Consider the following 15,962-nt stretch of genomic DNA (forward strand, 5'->3'; position numbering starts at 1 on the left):
CATCCATCATGACCGTTTTGAATTGGGCCAAATTGTCTGCAGTGTGACTTTGTGGAAAGTGTTTCACACCCAACACAGACGCGCACAACTGCATATTCTCATTAATGTAGAACCCGTCACTCTCCACAATACTAAGGGGTTGGCAGCCATTTATAATAAAATCCAGGACTGCCTGGTGCAGAACAGTCTTCCTAGATGCTTGATTTCAAAATAATAGAACACATATTAATGAAAAATGACGATAAAGCTGTTCAGTGTCTGTATAGGCCGACCTGTGTTCATTCTCGGTGTGCTTGTCTCCTCATTTTCATGTTTGGCTCTGTAACGCCTAAACACTGAGGAGGTGCTTTTGTTTGTGTAAGAAAGCTCCGAAGAACAGATGCGACATTTAACCTGCATAACATGAAATAAATATTTTACACTGCAGGTCACGTTGCTGTTGTTCCTATTCTGATAGATTACACTGAAACAACGACAGACAAACAGTTACCTTATTTGCAGTTAAAAGATCAAAATGATCCCACAGAGCAGAAATCTTTCTTTTTCTTTTGGGCTGCATTTTGTTATAGAGAGATGTGTTTTTTTTAAATCTTTGCGAGAGCCTTCTGTCACAGATCACTTCTGACACTTGTCTCGACTCTCAATTTAAAACATTTAAAACTACAGGCTGAAGTCTTTCAGGTGTGTAAAACAGGCAGGTGTCACAATTCCTCTGATGGTGTAAAATTAACGAAAGGTCTGTGGCTGCTCCACACCGCTCCAGAGAATCATCCACTACTGCTCCGTACTCCTCCAGCTGCTCATCACCGATGCGTCCAACCATGTAGTCAGAGTTTAAGCTGCATCTCTGCGGTTCATAAAAGAAGCCGGCACGGCGACACCGAGATCCAAAACTACGCTTCTCTTACAGTCGTGACACACCGAGGCTGCAGCTGTTAGCAGCTGTTTGTTGGTCAGTCACTGCTCTTAGTTTATCCACAGGAAACAAGTTTATGTTTGCAGGTCTCACTCTGCACATGCACGTATCTGCCAGGAGGGGGTGCTAAAAGATCTGCTTTCACACTGCACACAGTGTGTGTCATTTCCCTGAGGTCCACAGGACAAGCACTTTCAGCTTTTTAATTTCCCCAACATTTAGTAACATTTTGACAATAATCAAATAAAGTGTTATAACAAGCACAAAATCAGACCTGCTCTTTATTTCTTTATGTTAGGTGTCGTGATGATGTTGTGATAAGTGTAATTTGAATCTTCTTTCTCTTCTCTCCTTTGGTCACCTGCTGCTTTTGAGACTGTATGCTTCTGAGTTTTATTTATTTACTATAAATAATAAATAATGTTCAGCTGTAATGATGTAATACGTTAGCACTGCTGCCTGGGTTTGAATCCCCCATCTGGCTGGAGCCTTTCTCTATAAACCTCCATGACATTTACACCAGGATAAAGAAACAATAATATTATGAAGTGGTTACTGAAATCACGATAATGAGAAGAAGAATCAGAGAAAGAGCTTGCGTCCATGTGCTAATGAGAACATCGTCATAACCAGGCGAGCAACACGGCGAGCGCTTGGTGTGTGTGCTGCTGACGAAGACAGTTCAGTTCAAACTCCAGCTCTCATTTCAAATCCACAAACATGTTAAATGATTCTACTTTTTTCATCTCAACAAAAGAAAGAAAAAACAACAAAAACAAAGGTTATTTGAATTTCTTTTATACTTCAAATCAGTCCAAGAGGGATGATCATTGCCGCTGTGTTCCCGAGATCCCCAAAATATATTTCTTTAACTCCAACTGATAAATATTAGAGGCGATTTTATGAAAGCAAATCGATTCAGTCCTGTGGGCACATAACTGAGGTGTAGATATCCTACTGATCTGTTCAGCTTCAGAAAAGCATCTGTTGGGCTACATTTTCATGTTCAGTGCAAGTTTTAAGGATTTCTTCATTTTTCCACCCATAAACCAAAGTCCAGCCTGACTCGACGTAGTCGTCCTTCAGAGGTACAGAAACACATTTAGTTCTTTTAAAGTGGACTCGTGCTTTTTCTTAAACGTGTGCAGTTTCTCATAATGAGGCCGGCGTAAGAACAAAGCCTTACTGACCGCTGCTCAGAATGAACACAACCTGTGGTGGGATAACCTTTGTTGTCATACTGGAGGTGGAAATGAAACAGGACGCGGTTGTGTGGTTCAGGGAGATAGTGAAACTTTTCTTACTCTTTAACACTAACACAGAATCCAGACTCACCCGCAGTCACAGTGGCCGAGTCTGGCAAAAGTCAGAAATGTGTTGCACAGTGAACCTGAGTAGTTTTCATTGTAAACAGTATAAAAAAAAAGGGTCTATAAACCAAAACCAGCCATCACCTAAGGCCCCCTGATTGGATGCTGGCACCGCAATGCTCCCTGGTAAAGTCTCAAAGTCGAGGCTTGTTCACATTCATCTGTGTCCATCACATCATGTGAATCAAGTCTGAGTCCTCTAAAGGCAGAGTTGGAGACAAAAGGTGAGGCTGAGGAGATGGACGAAGACAAAGACGAAGGAATGAGCAGGACGACCCTCACTGCTGTCAAACACACTATTTGAGTCAGTTGTGGTGGCCGTGGTGGTGGTGTAGGTACTTCTGGTAGTGGTGGTGTTGGAGGCTGGAGACAAGAGTGTCCCCAGCGTCTTCGTCAGGAAGGAGTTAAAGGTGCTCACTCTGGTGAAGGTCATGACTGAGCTTCGTCTCCTCCTGGCAGAGGAGCTTGGAGCTGTTAACACGACCGCCTGGAACCAAGAGCCGCCCTGCTTACACATCAGCGGGCCGCCAGAATCACCCTGAACAGACGGGAAGGGTCAGTTATTATTTTCCTGTGACTCAAAGGAAGACTTTGATACACCTTTTTTTGAGAAACAAAATTTTAATGAAACAAAGCAACTAAAAATGTGAAAAGAGATCACAAATACACTTCTGCCCTGTTTTTGCTTTTATAGTATTTTCTCATAGATTTAAAATTCAGAATGATTTGGTTGATATGTCATTCTCATGAAGAGGAAAGTTATAAAAGCTTGAAAAAACAAAACAAAATACAGAGGGACTCTTTTAAATCACAATTAAAATGTTCTAAAGCATTCCAGCACACAGGCCGGTGACAATGTGACTTTAACAGACTTCATAAAGACACCAGCTTTGCTCTAACTGGCCTGTAATGAAGACTGAAAATTGAAGCAGATTGATGAACTATCCAAATTCATCACGTGGCTCTGATGAGCAGCTAAATCCAAGGTCCAGAATAAACAACATGTCAGCAGACAGTGTTATAAGAAGAAGAATCCAGTCATTTACCTGCTGCAGTGCAAACACGTCTGTACAGATGCTCTCACTCGATGATGAGTTCCCACAGTTTACCACCGAGGTCTGAAACTGCTGCATAACTTCCTCAGCTAACATCATGAAAGATAAGAAAATCCTGATGTTTGACTAAAGAATCTGTAAGTGCAGTGGTCCACATGTGTAATCTGAGAGATGGACTGGTGCAGAGTCTGGGCAGAACTCTGTCAGCCTTCATGTTGCTGACTCACCTCCTCCTCTTCCAGGACTCCAACCGGCCGCCCAGCACGCCAAGCCCTCGGCGAAGGTTCTCCCGTTGTCCAAGCAGATGGGCTGGATGTAGTCGGTCAGGGTGGGCTGGGCAGATAGACGGAGGATGGCTATGTTGGTCCCGGTCGTGTTGCTTAGAGTGATATTTGTCACATTCAGCGTCACCTCAAAGGGGTTGGATCCATTTAGCTTCAGACGCCCCAACACGACAGTCCACTCGGACGCTACAGGGGAGCTGTGGGAGGAACGAAGCACACAAACATAAACTTCATCAGCTTCAAACAAGATCTACACCTTTACACTCAACTTCATGGGACCCAAGTTTTACAGACTTGAACCTGGTGACATTCAGGCCTGGGTCTAATTAAAGAGGTATATATTTAACTTCATGAACTCCATGCAGAGCAGAGCAGCATCCATGACGGCAGGTGTGATGTTAAGTCGGGAACAGGGCTGGAGGTGGGTTGCATTGTGGCTTGCAGATCTACAGTAACCACTGTCAAAACAATTCACTTCAATTTTATTTATAAAGTGCAAATTCACAACAACAGTCACCTCAAGGTGCTTTATATTGTAAGATAGACCCAACAATCATATGACCCCCAATGAATAATCTTAGAAGGAGAAAATTCCCTTTTAACAGGAAGAAACCAGTTAGCAGTGAAGTTTCTCTCCAAGTTTGTTTCAAAAAAAGTATCCAGAAACACGTCAGGTGGACATGCACATCAGGTTACACTGTAAATGACAATGTACCCATGGACTAGATTTAACACAGATCCAACTTAAATGCTAACCATGTGTGGGACTTATCAGCTACATGTGTGGAAAGTGTAGAAGTGTGGCACCATCAGGTGATGTGGGCTGGCACTGAGATTTTAAAGACTCGCTCATTGCATTTCATTTCAAGGGATGGTTACATTTGTAGTTTGTTGAGCACAGTTTTCACTGGTGGATTGATCCACAGTGGAATGAAGCTTGTTTACAACACGTTGACTCAGTTTGAACTGTAAAAAGTAGTGAGTGTAAATCTGAAAAGATTTTTGTAAAACGTATCCATCCATCCATCCATCTTCATCCGCTTTATCCGAGGCCGGGTCGCGGGGGCAGCAGCCTAAGCAAAGAGGCCCAGACCTCCCTCTCCCCAGCCACCTCCTCCAGCTTATCCGGGGGAATACCAAGGCGTTCCCAGGCCAGCCGAGAGATATAATCTCTCCAGCGTGTCCTGGGTCTGCCCCGGGGCCTCCTCCCGGTGGGACATGCCTGGAACACCTCACCCAGGAGGCGCCCAGGGGGCATCCTTGTCAGATGCCCGAACCACCTCAGCTGGCTCCTTTCGATGTGGAGCAGCAGCTGCTCTACTCTGAGCCCCTCCCGGATGGCCGAACGTCTCACCCTACAAAAACAGTAATCTAAAACACTATTTTAATAATATGTTTAGAACAATTTTGTTCTAGATAACAAAGGTACCTATTATAAATCACAAATGGTTTTGCAGTTCTACTTCAGTTCGCAAGCAGAGAGCACGTAAACCTTGTTGTGATGAAAAACGCATGAACTAAAAACTAAAAAATACATTCTTGGTGCTGCTTGTCTCTTTGTTTTTTGCTGTCTAATAGATAAATTATGATTGAGCATAAAATGCAAACATGTTAAAACTCTTACTCATGCTGTTTTTCGTCAGGCAGATTTAGAGAGGAGCGACATCCCAACATACAAAGAGCTGAAGTGATGAAGAAAATTAAAAACACTGAACAGTTACAACTGCAGCTGTGCTCTTCATGCTATATTTTTGTATGTTTTTCCTGTGATTATTCCTGTCCTGTCCTCTCCTCTCTGCTATCTCTTCCTTCCCTGTTCTGGTCAACTTGTCAACCAGTCAGTATTTAAATGGTGCACAGGTGTTATCCACGTCACCCAGCGTGCTGTTCGGATTTTTGTTGATTAAATTGTGCAAACTTCAACCTCAGCTCCAACTCACCTTGAGAAACAGTCGGCGTTGCTCAGCACAGAGTCCAAGGCCACCAGAGTCCCACTGCACACGTGACTTCCATTTTTCTGTAAGCTTGCCATCCATGGCCATGAACCTGCTATCGCCACTGAAGTTCCCTCCAAAATGTGAGAACTCCTCGGTGCTTGTCCACAGACCACTGCTGAGGAGATAAAAACTTGGACCAATTAAACCCATCAGTTCAAGTATTTTAGACTAGAGTAAAAGTTAAATTGTTTTCTTTAATAAAATGTTGCCATGATGGGCACTTACGCTGGGAAGTGGCTGGAAGCAGGGTGGTTGTTGTAGTGGTGTGGGTGGTTGTGGCAGGGATTAAGATTGTTGTAGCAGTATTTGTGATGTTGGCTTGCATATTTGTGTCATTTTTGGGGTTATTAGGATTTACACTTGCTGTAGTGGTAGTTGTAGGGGTGGTGGTTGGAGGGGTGGTGGTTGTTTTAGGGATGGTGGTTGGAGGGGTGGTGGTAGATTTCGGCCGCCGTGCTGCAGCTATTGCGAGGGAGACTCCGAGTGGATTACGGCTACAATTAGCGGTTAGTTGTAGAGATTGGCAGGCGGATCCGCCGTATCGATCCACCGACCACCCTCATATCCTAGAGATCCGTATATTCCTATCTTTAGGGTACGGTTAGTGCCAGACGGCGTGCCAACGTCTCCTATGTATAAAGCGTGTGCATCCGATTGCGAGTGGCCTTGGATAGTAGGTGTAGGAACCACCAACCCCTCCACCAGCACGCCACTACCACACAGTATCTGCCCTAGCAGATGCCGCCACCGCCTTGTGAAGGCGGATACGCGTACCACCATTGCTACGCCCTCCAGTACCTAAGGCGATTCCGGACCGCCTTGGATCTTAGCTACGTTTTAGGAGGCTGCCAGTGCCGTCCCTCTCAGAAACGCAACAAGCCCGGCGTGAATGGTATTATTATTAGGGGTATCGGTTGGTTGAGGGTTGGTAGCCGACCTAAGATTCTTTCGGCGAAACCGCCGTGGTACCCCTTAAGACTTGCCAGAGGCCCGGTGGTGGTTGTTCTTAGGGTCCGGTGGCCTTGGAGGCGGAACGGTACGAGCCTAAGAAGTTAAGTTCCTTAAGCGTGCGTGGTTCGAGGGGTGATAGGTGGTTGGAGGGGTGGATACGATTTACGGCACGGTAGCGCTGGTCTAGTTAATAATAGGAGGTCCTCGGTTGAGGCGTGGTGGTAAAGTCTTAGGACCACCTACCCCCACCAACCGACTCAAGTCGCACTCCTAAAACTACCACCACCCCTCCAACCACCACCCCTACAACTACCACTACAGCAAGTGTACCAACCACCACCGGCGTTCCAACCGGTTAGCGAGTACCAGATTTCGGGGCCCCTTCGGAACCAACCACCCCTTAGTGGAAAACTACCACCACCCCCAACCACCACCCCTAAAACTACCACCACCCCTCCAACCACCACCCCGAAAACTACCACAAACTCCCATTCCTTTTCGTCGCACCACCCTCCGATCTGAAACACAATCTCTGGACAGTATTCCGGTGCACTGATTGACCCCCCTACAAAAAATCTACCACCCCCTTCCAACCCTACCCCCTTCTAAAACTATCCACTCTACCACTCCCTCCAACCACCACCCCCTAACTAAAAATCTACCACCAAACCCCGCCCCCCGCGCAATCTACCACCCTCCCAACCACCACCACCCTGCGAACCCACCACCCCTCGCCGAAATACACCACATGCGTCCTCCAACCCCATCCCAACTAACAAACCACCACCCCCCAACCACCAACCTCCAATATCAATGACCCACCAACCCCTCCAAGCCACCAACCCCGTCTCAAACAACAACCCACCCCCCCAACCACCCCACCCCTAAATATACCTACTCTACCACTCCCGATGATCTTACCACCATCCCTCCAACACCAACCCCCTACAAACCAATCACCCATCCTCTCTTTTGGTTTCGGTTGACATGTTGGCTTGCCTGTATGTTGTATTTTATTCTTGTTGTGCATGCTTTTGGGTGGTTATATGATTGCGGCGGTTGTATTGATTGCTTGTTGTTGTGTCCGTTTCGCGGTACTTGTTGATCGTCTGTGGATTTGAGTGGTGTGTGTTGCTCTCTGGGTTGGGTGCGTGGTCCTTTTGGTTTGTTCTGTTGTTGGTTTTTCAGTTTGTGTAGTGGTAGTTTTAGGTGTGGTGGTTGGAGGGGTGGTGGTAGTTTTAGGAGTGGTGGTTGGAGGGGTGGTGGTAGTTTTAGGGGTGGTGGTTGGAGGGGTGGTGGTAGTTTTAGGGGTGGTGGTTGGAGGGGTGGTGGTAGTTTTAGGGGTGGTGGTTGGAGGGGTGGTGGTAGTAGGGGTGCTGGTTGGAGGGGTGGTGGTGGTTGTAGGGGTGGTGGTTGGAGGGGTGGTGGTAGATTTCGGGGTGGTGGTAGTTTTAGGGGTGGTGGTTGGAGGGGGTGGTGGTAGTTTTAGGGGTGGTGGTTGTAGGGGTGGTGGTAGTAGGGGTGCTGGTTGGAGGGGTGGTGGTAGTTTTAGGAGTGGTGGTTGTAGGGGTGGTGGTAGTAGTGGTGGTGGTTGGAGGGGTGGTGGTGGTTGTAGGGGTGGTTTTAGTTGTAGCGATCGTGGTTGTAGTGGTGGTGGTTGGTACTGGTGGCAGTCCTGTGCAGGTGACACTGAGGTCACTGTTGGTCCCAGTGGACGTGAACGTTATGAAGCCCGGCTGGTTGGAGGAGATCTGGGTCCTGATCCAGGTCTGGTACTGGGATACTCTGGTGTAGACTCCTGGAAGATTCGGCCTGGCACAACCTTCCCCAAAACTGACGACTCCCGCCTGAATCCAGCGACCGTTCTGCTTGCTCACCATTGGACCTCCTGAATCTCCCTTTGAGAGCAGAAACATTTACTGTTAGCTGAGGAGAAGAAACTGTAGAAGGTGAAAATGTGCCAAACACAGGTAACAACAATCACCTGACAGGAGTCCTTTCCTCCTGCACTTAACCCGGCACAGATCATGTTGTCAGTGATTGATCCCACTCCATAGTCACAGTTACACTTCCTGTTTCCCACCACGGGAACCTGCACCTCCATCAGGTTGGGTGAAGGAACGGACGCTAAGGCAAAAAGTATAAAGCAGAAAATGTAAAGTAGATGAAAGGTCTCCCTCATTTGATACCAGGATTATTGTGTGGCTGTAATTCCTTCCGTATCAAAATATTTTTCTTGTCTAGTCATATTTTAACACTGGGGAATGACGCTTTGGCTGTGAAATGGAGAAACAACACCAGTATTCACATGGCGAGACAAAAATTGGAAAGATTCTAATGTAAAATTGGCCAAAAAATGAGGTGAGTGGTCAGGTTGGATGCACTCCTTTTGCAGGCCTGTTGACTGCAGTGGCTTGTTTTATCTCAAGCAGCTAACAGATCAACTGCAGAGGAATGGCTTATTTGAAGGTCTCTATCACGGTTCTGGGTCATTTTGACGCAGCATTTTCAGTTTCTTGCATTTTGGTATTATTCTATATGATTTATGTTCTGATTCTCTAGTTGTGCAGTTTTGATTGTTATTATTCTATGTTTCAGTTTAATTCTGGCTATGAGTTTAGTTCTCAGGTTTTGTTCTTGTTCCCTCGTGTTTAGTGTAGGTGTCATGTCTGTGCCTATTGTGTGCTTCCTGTTTTACTTTGAAAGTCTGTGTCTCATATCAGTGTTTCTAATTTTGCTTCCCTTGTCTCATTAGGTCTAATTTCTCCCAGCTGTGCTTCCCTCCTGTCTCCAATTCCTGGATTACTCGACTGTGTACTTAAGCCCTGTGTTTTCTCTGCTCCGTGTCGCGTCGTACCCTCTGTGTGTGGTCTCTGTTTCCTTGTAGTTTATGTTTATTGTTTTCTAGCGTTAATCCTTAGTTTCCATGTTCAGGGTATTTTGTTTGTTTTTCACAAGTTCATTATTTGAATTGTGCTGTGCTTCAGGTTAATCAGTCAGTCTCTGAGTCCTGTATTTGGGTCCAATCCTGCCTGCAGCTCAGCCAAAACATGACAGTTTCAGAGCTCATCACAGCACAGAAACAGCTTTAGTGAAGGTTACAAATGATCTTCTTATGGCCTCTGACAGTGGGCTCATCTCTGTGCTTGTCCTGCTAGACCTCAGTGCAGCGTTCGATACTGTCGACCATAATATCCTATTAGAGCGATTAGAACATGCTGTAGGTATTACAGGTACTGCGCTGCAGTGGTTTGTATCATATCTATCTAATAGACTCCAGTTTGTGCATGTAAATGGAGAGTCCTCTTCACACACTGAGGTTAATTATGGAGTTCCACAGGGTTCAGTGCTAGGCAATTCTGTTTACATTATACATGCTTCCCTTAGGCAGCATCATTAGAAGACATAGCATACATTTACACTGCTATGCTGATGACACCCAGCTCTATCTGTCCATGAAGCCAGATGACACACACCAATGAGTTAAACTGCAGGAATGTCTTAAAGACATAAAGACCTGGATGGCCGCTAACTTTCTGCTTCTTAATTCAGATCAAACTGAGGTTATTGTACTCGGCCCTGAAAAGCTTAGAAATGTAATTCATTATTATCAAGAAGTCCTAAAAACTCCCTGAAAAACCTTCAGTTGATCCAAAATGCTGCAGCAAGAGTCCTGACAGGGACTAGAAAGAGAGAGCAGATTTCTCCTGTATTGGCTTCCCTTCATTGGCTCCCTGTTAAATCCAGAATTTGTGTGCTACTTTGTGTTGGTCTATGACAGAAAATCTTGGTAAAAACATTGTGGTTGTAAGGTGACAAAATGTATAAAAGTTCAAGGGATATGAACAAAAATAATTTCTAGTATTTATAATAGGCCTGTTCCACTGGAGATGTAAAAAAGTAAAGTTTGTAACTGCAGTTTTATTCAAGCCATACTCACACAGAAATTATTTTTTTTTACTTTTTTACTTTAAAGTTATTTTTGGATATCTTGGAATCAGCAGCAAATGCAAGATAAGATGAGTACACTAGCAGCAGTTTCAGGACAAGTAGGATTTAACATCCACAAAGGTAAAACTAAGGTCATCAAAATAAAAGAAGCCAGAACAGAAGCAGTAATCCTGGCAGAATCCCTTCTCTTACCTCCGTCATTAACAAGCAGGGAGGAACAGACACTGATGTCAAACCGACAACAAGCAAAGCAAGAGCTGGATTCTTAAAGCTGAAAAACATCTGAAACTCAAGAACACTTAGACTTACACTTAGATCAGAATCTCCAACTCCAATGTGGATATTAGAGGAAGTGTTGGAAGGATGATGATGTAGATGATACGACGTACGCTGAGGAAACCACGCAACAACATCACCAACAAGTTGGGACAAATCTGGCATCAGACTTAAACGATGGCTCAAGAACGAGCTGTTTGGAAGATCCTTGTAAAGGTTTTGTGGAGTGTTAGGCATAAGGAAGTCCATTTAACTTGATATAATTGTGATTATCAAATGGTTTGGACTTCTGGTTGAACAAAGTGGCATTGAGGTCATAACACATGGAGCTTTAAACTCTCTGTAGCCATCTTTTATTTGGGCTTAGAATACTGCTCAAACCATTTGTACTTTTAGTCAGCGATCATCATGAAACAAGCAACCCGGCCATGTTTGTGTACCTCATTTGAATAAGCAGCTCGCTTCCTTTCATCTAGCAACATCAGAAGAAAGATTTTGAAAAGATGAGCCAGTTTGTTTGAAGCAATATTTTCTATTGAAGACAAAATTTCAAATTTCAAAATGTCACATTTAAAAAAACAGTGTGTTCCCAGTCATCAAACTCAGATTTAGAACATTTTAGCTTGCAGAAGAATTTTATTGCTTGAAGTATTTCTGAGCCATCTGAGAAAGCACACTTATTTCTTTCAGTGTGGAGATTTTTTACTCTAAAAGTAATCAGGTGTCTTTATGACCCACCTCCTTCTCTAGTGCTTCCCCAGCCGGTGACCCAGCTGTTAACACCGCTGTAGAAGATGCTGTCTGAAGCTGCCAGGCAGACGGGAGAAATGTAGTTGTTGAAAGTCACCGGTGAGGAGAGCTGCAGGAGGCAGACGTCGTTGTCGTTGGTACCAGAGTTGTAGTTTGGATGTTTGATGATCTGTGTTACTGTCCGAGACACTGCATTGGGATTAGATCCCTGTAGACTCTGAAGGCCCAGATTCACAGTCAGACTGCTTACAGTAAAGCTGAGATCATCACGAGAGACACAAACAGTGCAGAAAGGATGAATCATCATCTACACTGGATCCTGCCATCCAGATCTGTGGCTATTCATAGTCTCTTCAAACAGCAAATCTTTCATTCTTCTTTTTTTCTTTTCCTACTCACCTTCGACAGCAGTGAGCAGCAGTCAGCACCCACTGACTGTTAATGAGGGATCCTCCACATGCGTGCTTCCCAGATTTTAGCAGACTGACCTGCCAGGGCCAGCTGCCAGGAGAAGCTTCCTGTCCTCCTACAATCCTGGTGTTGAGCTTTGGTTGACCACAAACTGAAGACCGACATTAAAACACAGAGTGAGCATTACTGTAGGAGCTGTAAACTCTCAGCATTACAAACTGCTGAGTGAGGACACAGTGATCCTGCACTAACAGCAGTAAAAAGTAATCTGATTTCAGGAGTTCACTGCGTCGCAAGTCTAATATTCATCCTCATGATGTATTAAACATTACAAGTTAAAAGGAAACTTTATCTTACCATTCAGCTGTGACTCAGACTCTGAAAAACAGGAAAACATTTTGGTTAGTGTCACCTCAGCTATTTTGAGTCTTCAAACTGGACGTCTGGACTTTTGGTGCAATTCAAGGCTTTTGGAACATTTTTAAAGACATCATCTGATCAATAACAGAGCTGCTGTGGTTTCAAGTCTTTGGTGTCTGGGAGTCCACGAACACATGATCTGCAGTTACATCATAAGTTTAAAGCTTATGGACGTGCTGCACATGATTACTACATGATTACAACGACCAATAATTATTTTTAGGGGCTTGTTTATACTAAATAAAACATGATACAGAGCATTGCAGCACATTAAAAAGACAACAGCCTTAATTAACGCAGTGGGAGACTGGACCTAAACGTTGGGTTGATACGTCATCACTTAACAGATAACAACGAGGGTAACGAAGAGTGAGCTCATAACTAAGATCTCCACCCTCCCATCTAAATATGGCCACATCTGACTTTATGAGCTATAAGAAAAATAATTTCCTTGGTACTAAAACCGATTCTGAAGTACAATTTCACTAACTTAGAGGGTAACCGTGGCAGATCGCCTCAAAACAAATTTCCCACGCGTGGGACTAATAAAGGTTATCTGATCTTGAAACAAGTGTAATCTCCACATTTCAACTTCTTTTAAAAATAGATTTTCTAATTTAATCTTGAAAATTCGACTTTATTCTTAAAATGATCAGTAATGTTTTTTCCTAATGTGGCCCTAATACTCTGTAATTAAGTTCTAACTACATAATTATATCTAATAAAGTGACTTCTTACATTCATGTATATTATATCCAATATAAGCATTAGAAATATCCTGTCTGAGAGTGATGCTGAAAAACTTTATGCATTTATTACTTCCAGGCTGGACGACTGTGATTCATTATTATCAGGAAGTCTTCAGTTAATCCAAAATGCTGCAGCCAGAGTCCTGACAGGGACTAGAAGGAGAGAGATTTCTCCTGTATTGGCTTCCCTTCATTGGCTCCCTCTCATGGGCTGGGACCCAGCATTTTCTGTTCATTTTGCATCATTGGCATGTACTGTAGAAGACATGCTAAGTTCTTGTTGTCTCTACCATTAGTTCGGATTTCAGTTGCCTTGTATTTTGACATTCTTTTATGTTAAGTCATCCAATTATCTTAAACGTCCTTAGTTGCTCAGGCTTTAGTCCTTGTCGATCTAGATCCTGTTGTGTCGTCACCCCTTATGTTCCAGTCTGCCTTGTTCATGTTGTCAAGTCAGTATTATGTCTGCCTCCGTCATGTTTCCTGTTTTATTTTGAAAGAGTCTGGTGTTCTTTGTTCATTGTATTTAGTTTCACTTCCCCTGATCGCCCCTCATTTGTATTTAGTCTGTGTGTACGTTTCTGTCTTTGTCAGAACGTCTGTGTCACCATGTCATAGCACTCATGGTAGTCACAGTAAACATAGTTATCATAGTTATCGTGTTTAGTTTTCCCAGTGTAGGTTGCAGTTTAGTTTGTCACCCAGTTTGTATTGTATTCATATTTATCAGCCAAAATAAAATGGCTTGGCTTTGGTTTAACTCTCCACTCCGTCTCCTTCTGTGTGCGCACCTGGGCCCTGGTTCTCACACCTGGGCCCTGGTTCTCGCACCTGGGCCCTGGTTCTCGCACAGTCAGCTCCGCTGGCCGTGACACTCACGCTTAAATCCAGAATTGAATTCAAAACCCTGCTCCTCACATACAAGGTCTTAAATAATCAGGCCCCATCTTATCTTAATGACCTTGTAGTACCATATCACGCCCTGAAATGTTGGTGATTTGATGATATATAAATAAAACTGAAGTGAACTGAATTTTCTACGAAGGACGTGAGCCACATATTTGAACTGTAATATCTCTTCTTGAGTATTAAGACTTAATATGTTAACATTATAAAACTCTGTAATATAAGTCTCAAGTTCTTAATATGAATTGAAATAAAATTTAAACACGGAATCAAAGCTAAAATAAAATAAAGCAGCTGTGATACAGACGCTGATTGATGGAGCAGTTCAGCCTCTCAGCTGCTTCCAAACCAAACAGATCGTCACATTAATCTGTGTTTAAGCTTTCATCACCAAGATGAAGATGAAGCTAAAGCACAACACCAGTCCTCCTTTTCCTGCCGTGTTACTTTAAAGTGAAGCGCTGTGCTCCTGAGTGTTTTCGCCCTCTGAGTCGTACCTGCTGCAGGTGTGTGCAGAGAGCTCTTACCTTGGGTCAGGAGCATCAGCCCAGCAGCCAAACACATCACTTTGTAGAAAGCCATCGCTGTAAGATCCAAACCTCCAGACCTGCTGAGGCATAAATACCCTTCCTCTCTCCTCCTCCTCTTTTTTTTCTTTATTAAGCACACCTCTCTCTGACACTTGTCTGACGACACACCCAACGCCTCACTGCAGCTCACCTGATCCAGGAATTTCAGCTTCCAGGCAGCAATGTTGAACCTTTTTATTAATCCTTTCCAGCTCGATTTCTCTCCCAGTCAATCAGTACACGTCCTTTTCTCCTTCCTTGGTGTCCAGCCTCACATACGGTTCACTGTGAGCCTTTTCCTTTATCTTTGCCACCTCTCTCTTAGCAGCCAGCAGTCCGGTCTACTTCCTTCAGCTCCCTGACTCTCCCACTTTTTCTTTGCTAACCTCTTCCTTTGAATGCTTTCCTGTACTTCCTCATCCTAACACCAAGTCCTCTTCAGTACACCAAACACCTTCTTGGATGTTGCCCTCAGCGCTTTCCCAGCTATCTGGCAACTTTTCCCTTCCAACCAGAACCTGAACTCTGTGCTACATTCTGTCTTCTTTAACTTCCACCATTTCATCTTCATCTCTGTCTTTCGCGTCCTCTTCTTGATTTTTATAGTCATCCTACAGAGTGCCATCAAAATCTCCCCTGAGGCCACCGTGCAGTCTTACATCTCAGATTGCAGGTTCTGCGTAAGACACAATTTAATTGTCCAGCAGAAATACTGGACTTGAAAACCTGATGCTGAACAAACTGAACTTCACAATTTAGCATTTCTTCTTGATATTTCATTCTGCTTTTTTCTAACCTAAATAATAAATATATTTATTATTTATAAATATTTATATTTATTCTGCTCTTAAAAATTTGAGCATGTGCGAGTCAAAAAACAGTGAACCTGTCTCTTATTATTAACAACCAATCACAGAGTGGAGACAGCTGTCAGCATTTTCTTTAAACTTAACTTAAACAGCAACACAATAACGTCAGAAGAATAATGACCCAACTCTTAATTTTGAAATTATGACTAATGACTGAGAATGTAAAGTTCAAATGTCAGCACTGAAGGTTTGTTTAAAGAAGCAGTTTCTGTTTGTGCTGCATGATTCACTCAGAGATTATAAAGGACAGAAACACAACAGATCTGTTCTGTGAAAGAAAAAGTCCTTTCTGTGCTTCATTTATCTGCACTGACAGCAGGACTTACACAATGGGGAGTGTCAACAATAACCCTGCTCAGGAATTAACTGGTCAGCCTGCCTTAGGTTTCCTAGAATTAACAAATGAACTGCATCCACCGTCAGTGACATAACGTGGAATTACAGTCTCCTAGTTCTCACTCCCCCCCCCCCCTTTTTTTTTGTATATG

At 43.8% G+C, this 15,962-nt stretch overlaps 1 protein-coding gene across 1 annotated transcript; it reads right to left on the reverse strand.

Moving 5' to 3' along the window:
• Positions 1 to 1,188: 1,188 nt before the first annotated feature.
• Positions 1,189 to 14,662, reverse strand: LOC102297580 (transmembrane protease serine 9). Its single transcript, XM_042212904.1, has 10 exons — positions 14,564 to 14,662; positions 12,319 to 12,339; positions 11,950 to 12,112; positions 11,539 to 11,807; positions 8,558 to 8,700; positions 8,171 to 8,471; positions 5,566 to 5,737; positions 3,569 to 3,822; positions 3,333 to 3,430; positions 1,189 to 2,824 (listed from the first exon to the last, which is right to left on the reverse strand). The coding sequence occupies exons 1-10, from the start codon at positions 14,616 to 14,618 to the stop codon at positions 2,486 to 2,488; spliced, it is 1,815 nt and encodes a 604-aa protein (XP_042068838.1). The 5' UTR covers positions 14,619 to 14,662; the 3' UTR covers positions 1,189 to 2,485.
• Positions 14,663 to 15,962: the final 1,300 nt, after the last annotated feature.

This window comes from Haplochromis burtoni, unplaced genomic scaffold (assembly GCF_018398535.1).
Source record: "Haplochromis burtoni strain Fernald_Lab_line unplaced genomic scaffold, NCSU_Asbu1 Contig_400, whole genome shotgun sequence".
NCBI lineage: Eukaryota > Metazoa > Chordata > Actinopteri > Cichliformes > Cichlidae > Haplochromis > Haplochromis burtoni.